The 10,062-nt window shown below is 41.8% G+C and overlaps 1 protein-coding gene across 1 annotated transcript in view; it reads right to left on the reverse strand.

Moving 5' to 3' along the window:
- The window catches only part of LOC107112346 (vomeronasal type-2 receptor 26-like), a 15,768-nt gene extending 5,989 nt beyond the window's left edge, over positions 1–9,779 (reverse strand). Inside the window, exons 1-5 of the mRNA XM_015413469.1 lie at positions 9,565–9,779; positions 7,372–7,663; positions 4,919–5,782; positions 4,095–4,324; positions 2,338–2,459 (exon numbers count right to left, since the gene is read on the reverse strand). Of these exons, the coding sequence (XP_015268955.1) occupies positions 2,338–2,459; positions 4,095–4,324; positions 4,919–5,782; positions 7,372–7,663; positions 9,565–9,779 (1,723 nt within the window). The remainder of the gene's footprint in view (positions 1–2,337; positions 2,460–4,094; positions 4,325–4,918; positions 5,783–7,371; positions 7,664–9,564) is intronic.
- Positions 9,780–10,062: the final 283 nt, after the last annotated feature.

Raw genomic sequence — 10,062 nt, forward strand, 5'->3', positions numbered from 1 at the left:
GGGGTGGGTAGACCTCCAGAGACCAGGTCTACCAACACAGTGGAATGGGGTGGGTAGACCTGTTCTCCAGACTCCAGGTCTACCAATACACTGGAATGGGGTGGGTAGACCTGTTCTCCAGAAGCCTCTGGAGAACAGATCTACCTACCCCAATCCACTACATTGCTAGACCTGGCCTCTTGACAGCTACAATGATGCCCTACCCCCCACTTCACAGACTTTTGGGGGGAGCGGGTCAGGGGTGAACGCGCTGGACCATCCACCTCCCCCACATTTACCCCACTACCCCCTCCCTCTCTCTACATTTCTCCCTATGTCCTTTCATTCTTTCCCTCCCTCACTCTTTCTCCCTACCCCCTCATCGCTTTTACTTCCTTCCCCCCCCCAAATCCTCCCTCCCTCCATCTCTGTCTGTCTGTCTGTCTTTCTGACTGTCTGTCTCTGTCTCCCCCCCCTCCTACCTTCCTCTCTCTCTCTCTCCCAAACCCCTCTGTCTGTCTGTCTGTCTGTCTGTCTGTCTCTCTGTGGCCCACCCACCCTACCTTTCTAGGGTCCGTTGTCTTCCTCCTCAACGGGCTTTACTGCTAGTAATTCCTATAATTGTGTAAAGGGATGTGGAATGGTATAGTATAGCCCAATTTCATCAGATCTTGGAAGCTAAGCAGGGTTATTTCTGTGATGGAACACAACCAAGGAAGACTGAAACACAACCAAGGAAGACTGAAGAGTAAGACAAGTGCAAACTATCTCTGCTACTCCTTTGCCTTGAATGCCCATTGCTGGGGTCAATGCCAGATATCAGTTGTGACTTGAAGCCACATGCATACATATCTGCATGTCAAAAGTTTATAAAGGTTCTTTTAGATTTCCAATATTAAATCCTTAAATCTTTCCAGGCAATCTAATGCATATTTATGTTTCTTTTAATTATTGTGCCCTCCTCTATCCTGCCCACCTATCGCCCATTACCATCACAGGGGCAGCTTCAACTAGGTATATGCATTGGGAAGATTGTCTGGGATCCTGCAGGCTCTTGGGATGGAGTTGTAGAAGGGAAATCCCACTGTGCTCCCCATGACAATGGAAGTGTCTATGTCGATACTGCTGCATTTCCAGTTACATTCTATGCAGTTATATTCCATTGCAAGACCCCTGATTTCTACTGGCTTAGGTGATGCCTCGGTTGTTGGCCTTGACAATGGGGGTATCTTTGTTCTTAATGAGAACTTCTAGCATGAAGGCTGTGATTAGGAAACAAGAAACAGCAAGAAAAACTAAACTGATCCCTAAAGGTTCTTCAGATGACAGGAAAGTTATCACTTTGCTGATACATCCATCTTTGCCCTTGATTGAATACTGATCTTCTGGGCACTTGATACAATCAACCATATCTGAGGGGCACTGGTATTTCTGGCCACTGTGCGACATAGAGTGTTGGACTGGATGGGCCTGATCCAACATTGCTGTCTCTTATGTTCTTATGTACCTCCATGCAAGGCAGATGCTCTACCACTGAGCCACCGACCCTTTCATTAAAGCTTGTGGTTGAACTGGGGACCTTTATATTTTCTAAATCACATGCTGTATTTGCCAGCATCACGTTTTTGTGAAGACTGAACCTATCATTCCTAATTGTTACATGATTCCCTTTCTCCTGTCTATTTATGTTTCAGTTTATATGACAGATGTTTTTTAAGCCGATCTTTGATTTCAGGGTAGTCTGGCATTCTTCCCATGCCATTTAATCTCCTTCTTCTATGTGTAAAGGGATGTGGAATGGGATAGTATAGCCCAGTCTTGTCATATCTTGGAAGCTAAGAAGGGTTTCTTCTTTGATGGGAGACAACCAAGGAAGACTGAAGAGGAAGGCAAAGGCAAACTATCTCTGCGACTCATTTGTCTTGAATGCCTATCATTGTGGACAATGCCAGAAGTCAGTTGTGACTTGAAGACAATAGCATACATACCTGCATGTCAAAAGTTTATAAAGGTTCTTTCAGATTTTCAATATAAAATCCTTAAAGCTTTCAGGGAATCAAATATATGTTTATGTTTATTTGAATTGCTGTGTCCTCCTCTATTCTGCCCACCTATTACTCATTTCCATCACAGAAGCCGCTTCAACCAGGTTGGTGCATTTGTAAGCTTGTCTGGGATCTTGCAGTCTTTTGGGATGGAATTGTAGGAGGGAATTCCCCATGACAATGGAAGTGTCCACGTTGATATCGCTGCATTTCCAGTTACATTATCTGCAGTTATACTCCATTCAAAGCCCACTGATTTCTTTTGGCTTAAACTCCTACGAGTCTGCATAGTATTTCATCACACACCGCCTACCTTGCTGGCTTGAAATCTTTCCTTCTGGGCAAGGGACACAGTCATAGCAACAAAATTTCTCCCCTTCTTTCTTTTCCTTTTGGGTACCAGGGCGGCAGTAGTCATTGCACACAGAAACGGGCCTCCTCTATTTTTTAAGAAAATCAACAAATAAGATGGGATAAACTGGTCATGATTGACTGTTTATGTGAGCTTTAAAAAGGTAATAACAACAAACATTGCATTTTAACAATTTTAACCATCGGGTAGTATTTCTTCATTGGTGACTCAAAGTACTTTTGCAACTTGTACTTTGCATGGTTAACCTTCAGGTGGGACTGGGAATTGTCTCAGAATTACAATTGATTTCCAGCCTACAAAACACATGAACACATGAAGCTTCCTAACTGACTTAGGTGCCACTAAACACCTTGGATATTTTGGACTGGGCAGGCTTATAATCATTAGCAAGGAATCCTCACATCCTGCCCCCAAGACAGGACCCTCCACATTCCCCTCACCCTCCCTGAAAACACAGATTGAAACCACAGCGGGTTGTAAAGAGTAGAACAACCTAGGCAACAATATATCTTAGGAGTCTCATAGCCACCAGACCTCAGCATTAATGCTAGCCTAGTATCCGAGCAACTCACAACCAATCACTGTCCTCCCAACCCCTGCAGCTTGGAAAAGGAACATCATTACCTTCATCTTATAAGTGAGGCACAGAGAGAGAGAGAGAGCTTCAGCTTATATGTGAGACACAGAGAGAGAGAGAGAGAGAGAGAGAGAGAGAGAGAGAGAGAGAGATTGACTTGGCTACAGTTGGAAAAAAGAGTCTGCTTTGGAGTTACAAGCAATAATAAATCAAAGGCATCCCTCTTCCAGGCAAACACACATCGTCTCTCAATAGATCACACTCACTGTCCACAGAAGACGAGAAAGCTCAGACTCCTAATCCCCACACACACACACCAAAAACCACAGCAACACATTCTAAGTTCCACTGAAGTCACTATTGTCTCCTCAGACTGGCCATTGCTCTTCAGGGTTTTAGGTATAGGTCACCTCCTGTCAGATACAGTGAGAGCCTGGGGATTGAACCTGTGACCCTTGCCCCAGTCCTGCCATCTTGTTCACCACCAGACTTTTGTTTAAAGAGATCATTTCATCTAAAGAGATCATTTAATTAGAGGGGATGGTATTTTGGAGGGTAAGGAAAGTGAATCGCAACATACTGATGTGACATAATGGGAGGTGTTCTTAACCACAACAAGGTTTAGCATGAAACAACATAACTGTGTGTAAAACAGAATCAATGCAAGTGAGATGCACAGAGTGGAAGACCTTCCCTATAATGAAAACCTGAAGAGTCTGGGATGTTTCAGTATAGAAAAGAGACATCTGAAGGGGAACAAGACAGAGGTATATAAAATTTTCAAGGGGTAGAGAGACTGGAAAGATAGATGGACAGAAGGAAATTCTTGTTTACTCAATGAGTGATTAAAATGAGGTGTTTGATGCCTCTCGATGTTGTGATGGCCACAGGCATTCACGTGCATACAATTTTGAGCACATTAAATGCATAGTGTCATGTTCTTCATACTTGCAAAGATTCCAACATCATACCTCCCTGAGGTAAGCCCCTACTTTTTAGTACATAAAAGTAAAATTAATTGAAGCTGATCAAATATGAAAAGATGAGGGTATAAAGAAAAGGAAACCAGCTTTCCCAAGCCAGTGAATGGAGAGGCTTCTGAGAAGGCCCCATGAACGGCACCTGGTTGAAATGTGTCTGCCACACAATTCTCTCCTCATGAAGGACGAATACTGGTTCTTCCGCAGCATTGGAATTCACACTTCCAACTTTCACTCTAACAAAAGTCTTGTTTGGGAATGTGACCAAATTCATGATATCAAATCTATCTCCCATTTCCCTGTTTTTCTTTAAAGACACAGGTTCACCTACTGAGTTGTTAAATGAAATGCCTTGAAGAAATCTGTTCAGCTGTTAGAAAGAACAAAATAAGTGGTTAGAAAGAACAAAAGAAGTGGTTAAGTGTGCAGACTCTAATCTGGGAGAACCGGGTTTGATTCCCCACTCCTCCACTTGAACCTGGCTGGATGACCTTGGGCAAGCCATAGTTCTGACAAGAGCTGTTCTTGAAAAAGAGCAGTTTTTGTCAGAGCTCTCTCAGCCCCACCTACCTCACAGGGTGTCTGTTGTGGGGAGGGGAAGAGAAAGGAGTTTGTAAGCCGCTCTGAGACACCTTCGGGTAGTGAAGGCGGGGTATAATGCCAATCTCCTCCTCCTCCTCCTCCTCTTCTTCTTCTTCTTCTTCTTACTGGGATTACAAATATTTGTCCCAGTATGCTCCCGCATCAGTCGGTGCACTTTGACCGTGAAAACCTGGAACAGTCTGTTCTGGGTCTTTCTTGCCAAACTGCTGAACAATGCAGCCATTTCATAGCACAAGAAGAATAAAATCTATGGCTAATTCTTTTTCAGCACCACACAAGATTCTCTCACTGAATCCTATGCACAACCACTCACTAATAATGCATGTTGCCTCATTTGGCACCAATACATTCAAGATCTTACCTGCCAAGGATAGAAATGAGGAAATTCAAGTCTTTTACTCTGTGATATTTTTCTGTACTTGGACATAGAGGTGTGCATGGCCTGTAAAGCATGTGCTGTGGCATAAACAGCATTGTAGATGCTGTAGCTATGGCCAGTCATACTCATTTCAAAAATATGCCCTGGAAGGCTGTCCAGGCGCTCCTCCCCGGTACACATTGCATCATCATTCTCTGTATCCTGAGGGTCTAGTAATGAACATCCAAATGCTTGTTCCCAAAACTCCTTGAGAAACCCATCTTTGGGTTCCCAATATGGTTTAATTTTCTTCAGAAAGTTGTGGAATCCAAAGGGTACATTTGAGTGAATTCTGAAGGAAAGGGCCCCGTGGAAGAACTGGAAATCCCAGTCTCGCTGAATGCCTGTTAATGCAAAATCCACTTGGGCTGTCATAATCCACACTTTTCTCAATGACATATTTTCTGTATAGCTATGACCTGCTAGAGACAGAACACCAGTCAAGGTTGTCATTGTCCATGATTCCCCATAGAAGATAAATGTACTGGCTTTGCTTTCTCTGAAAGGCAGATATATATTTGACACCACAGTATAAAGTTCGTATAGCTTATCCCAGTTCACCTGGTTTGGGATTCTCTCTGTGAAGGCCCAACAGATTCCATGCTGGGAAAACAATGGCTCAAGGGTTTGCAAGAAATGGTCTCCACTGTCGTCATCCACAGCAAAGAGCCCGACCCACGTCCACCCAAAATGCTGAAGTAATTTGATAATTCCTATGCACTGATAGGGTTCATTCGGGACCAAGCGGTAAAACAAAGGGGACTGTCTTGTATGACTCTCCTCTTGGGCAAATGAGCCATAAGTGAGCTAAAGGGAAATGCAGAGGTATTTTAAGAAATTTATAGAGAATGCTGTCTCTGTGTTCTGGTGCTTCTTCATGCTATGAGTATTTGCTGAATGGAGTTTCAGAATTGCCCAGAGTTAAACTCAAAATCCAAAGCACCTCTCCTATCACTGAGATTTGTTCTTCAATGTTTCCATCCCCCGGGCCCCACCCAACAGAAAATTCCATGCAGCTGCTTCTATAGACTTTCATTCATGTTGCTACATATGGTATAGGATCATGGACAGGTCATGCCCCAGTAAACAAGTTCCTTTTTGGACTTGTGCTGCAAATAATCCAAGAAGTTCTGATATCATAACAGAGTCTGTAGTCTTTCCTCTCCCTTTAGGTACCAGAAAGGTTGAGCAGATAAACTGCACATTTTGTCAGATACTTGGTTGATATATGCATGCACACCATGAGGGATTGAACTGTCAATATTAGATATAATTTATTATCATACCTTTTTATGTGTGAGCATGAAAATCATGGGGAAATATCCATGATCCTAATGATATCACAATTTGGCCATGCAGTATAAAATGTGAATCAATCGCCAGTTGTTATGGCTTATTATACCCACATGGTTCTTGTAGTGTACAGGGTATATATGAAAAAGTCCCACTGGCTTGAACCCTGTTTTGTTAATCTGATTGTGGTCTTATTTGTACGTCATCATCTTGTGGAACTTTCTTTGTATTATTTAATGTACACTGTGGAGTCCTGAGTCCACTGGTTTCAGTCTAGAAGCTAACTTCAAGGCCTATGTTTTTTCATTTGCATTTTAAGTGCACTTTACAACAAATTGATAATTTTTGTTTAATTTTTAACATTGTTCCTTCCCAACCTTTGCGATGACAAATCCAATTTTTAAATTGGGTTTGTATTCCTTTATTTTTCTTCTTTTTGGTATATAGGATTTTCTTTCCCAACATAACTACAGTTCCCATGAAGAACTGTCTGAAGATGGTTGTGTGATTTTTTAGAAAATCAAATAGCATTGGCAATAAACCACAATCCAAGTACCATGAAGTGCATCAGGAGATACTTCACAAAGTCAGTAATGCTGAAATGTTAATGTTCTAGGACATTATAAAATGAGGGAATGACAGGGGATAATGATGGCCTGTATGAGAACACACATGTCCTCTTTGCCTGAGACACAAATGATTCAAACACAAGCAAATGTTTTGCTGAATGTTTGACTGAGTCCAGTATGTCAAATGTGCTACAGACCAAAGTGGCTAACCAAGCATCCTCATCAAAGACTGTTCTACTGAATATTCTCAAGGTTTGGCGACAGAGTGCAATTTCTAGCAAATGCTCGTGAGCACAATATTTCTGACAAGACTTTCCAAAGATTGTTGGACTCGATCGGCCATTGGCCTGATGCAACATTGGCTTCTCTTAAAAGACTTGCTATTCCCACTGACTTAGAGAAGCAACTCAAGAATATTTTTTATACAACAGGCTTTAATACATTTTTCTCTTTCTACATACCTCTCGTTCCCTCAAAAACTCAAAATAACTCCCAGACAAGGAAGTGTAATTGTAATCCATGCACAAATCTTACCTGTGGTAACTTGTAAAGAGCCAAGATGTCCGCCATATGGAAGGAGATCTCTAAACTAAGTCCCCCAATGACAGTCATTATGTTTTTCTGAATACCACATTCATAGTTGGGAAAATATCTACTTGACTGAAAAAGGAGATGCAGAGTAGTACAATAGGTCATTTGGACATTGTCATAGCTGTCACAGATGTGGAACCCAAGAGTGGCATTGGGCAAGATCTTGGGGTTATGGTTGATCTCATCTACAGCAAACACCAAAGCCAGGACATGCTGGTAGTACTTTGTTAGCATGCTGTAAACAGAATAGCATGCTCTTTAAAGGGAAAATTCTACAGTGGTTAGCAACAGTTCTTCCTGTGGTTTAATTATATATGTAAAGTAATAATAAACATATTCTTCTTCAGCCCAAAAAGCATTTCTCATACACCAGAAGATCAATATTGTGCAACACAAAAATGTCTTACAATATGCCGTCCAGAGTTTAAAATGTACCGAAGCAGCACAATGTGTGATATATGGTGATTTAGGGCTCATATGTTTGCAATGGGCACGATGCACACATTTCCTTCTTAGAGGGTTTGCCTCCATGGGCCCCAGGGGATAGAATCTTTAACACAGAAGAACATCAGAAGAGATCTTCTGGATGAGACCAGTAGTCCACATTCCCTCTCTTACACAGCTGCTATCCAGTTGCCCTGAAGACCCCAAGACAGGGCACAGAGACAAAGGCCTTCTTCTGATTTTCAGTCATAGTAGTGTTATTCCAGGTCTTACTGCCTTTGAATGTGGAAGTTCTCTATAGTCACCATGACTATTAGCCATTCCTTTCCTTTCCTTTTGTACCCTTAGAAGCTCATAGATTCATGAATCTTGAGCATCTTTTAGATGCAAGGGCCAAAGGGATTGAGAGAAATTCTGCATTTGCTAGAGCAATCTTAGGATCCTTATCACTGAGCAAAAGAACCTGGGTTTCTGGAGCATGGGGGGAGATTGGTTGAAAAAACCTTAATATAGTACTCTGGATTCCAGCAAGGCATGAAACGATTTATCAATCTTGTTAAGGCCACAAGGGCAAATTCTGACAGTGTAGGGTCTATTCAAAAATCTCCCTTGCAAAACCATTTGTAGGTATAATGTTCAGTCTTGCAAACAACAAAAGCTCTGCAATAATATGGGATGGTAACGATTTGGGGGTAAGAAAGACCAAAAAATAGGTGTGAGCATACTCAGCAGACTCTCAGAATCAAACTACTGTGCTTGATTTCCAGGACTCACTTTTTGATCACAGAAAATGCTTTGGTTTTGCCCATCTCAAAAATAGTATCGATCAACATTCATCAGTTTCTCACCCAGGACTTTCATCCAAGTTGATTTGTGGGTAACTGCTAGTAGCCATTGATAGGCCTATGTTCTACAAATCTGTCTTATCCTTTGAAACTATCTGGGCTTGTGACCGTCACTATGTACACTAGCATTGAATTACACCAGTTAATTACTTGTTGAGTGAAATTCTTCTTATTTTCCCCCCAGCCCTAATGTATTGCCCCTCAACTTCTCTGGGAACTCTCAAGCTGGTGTATTATGGGAGAAAGAGAGAAAATCTGGTTCCTCCGTGGCATACCTAATTTTATAAAGTGCTGAGGACTCTAACATCACACAATAATATTATTTCTTTTTCTTTTTTTAAAAAAACTATGCAGGTCTCCTAAAAACAAGGATATGATAAGAAGTGTTAAAGGTGCAATGCACAATTTTTTTTAAATTATATTTTTTCGGATTGCCCCATACTATTATATTTTTCAGGGTTGTTGTGTTGTTGTTGTTTTTAATTTTATGTTTTGGAAGAGTTTGCCATTGCCTTTATTGTATACACTCTTTTACACTCACATTCTACAGTCTTTGCATCCATCTAATTGATGTCAAATTTGGTGCAATGAACACATGTGCAGTAAAATCCTGTAGTTACCTGAGTCTAAGACCACTGAAATCTATCTCTCCCCCTGCCCCTCTCTGTTATCCCTTTTTCATCCCAACCTTCAAAATACTAAGAGTTCTCATTCTGGGAGAAGAAACAACATCTACATTGTCAACACAGCAAACACTTGGACCATCCTATCACTGTCAAGAACAATTGCTAGGGTTTTATGATCTGATCAGGCTCACATGATTCAAGTGAGGCGTGGACACACTTACTGTGGAAAGTCAAGAGGGTCATTTGAGGGATTCACTTCAAAAGAAAATGTGTGAAGAGGGTAAACAATCTGAGAAACAACCCCACCAATGAGGACATCCCCGGACCGATAGAAGTCATGTGGAACTGAGACTGCATCACTCATGAGGCACTTCCAAATATTGACTTTACGTGCCATGGGAGAGAACAGAATCATCAAGAACACCAGCTTTGCCATCCTGTCAGCAGACCTCAGCCTAGATACAGATTCTCTTGTGGCCAGTTTACGTTGGGTGTTAGCTGCCCAGATCAGCAGAATTTCTACCAGTAATATATGAGTAAATGCACATGCTTTGAAAGAGAGCTGAAGTTGTGCAGGTACTAGTCTCAGGGCTAATGGATTCAAACCAAGTATGAAAGACAGAACTGACAGCACCTTCTGCCCGTTTCTTGTGCCCATTTTTAACAGCACAGGGATCCTCATTTATCACCTCTTTCAGAATTGCTCACTAACCCTGACT

Source organism: Gekko japonicus, unplaced genomic scaffold, assembly GCF_001447785.1.
Source record: "Gekko japonicus isolate JY-2015 unplaced genomic scaffold, Gekko_japonicus_V1.1 scaffold146, whole genome shotgun sequence".
Lineage (NCBI taxonomy): Eukaryota > Metazoa > Chordata > Lepidosauria > Squamata > Gekkonidae > Gekko > Gekko japonicus.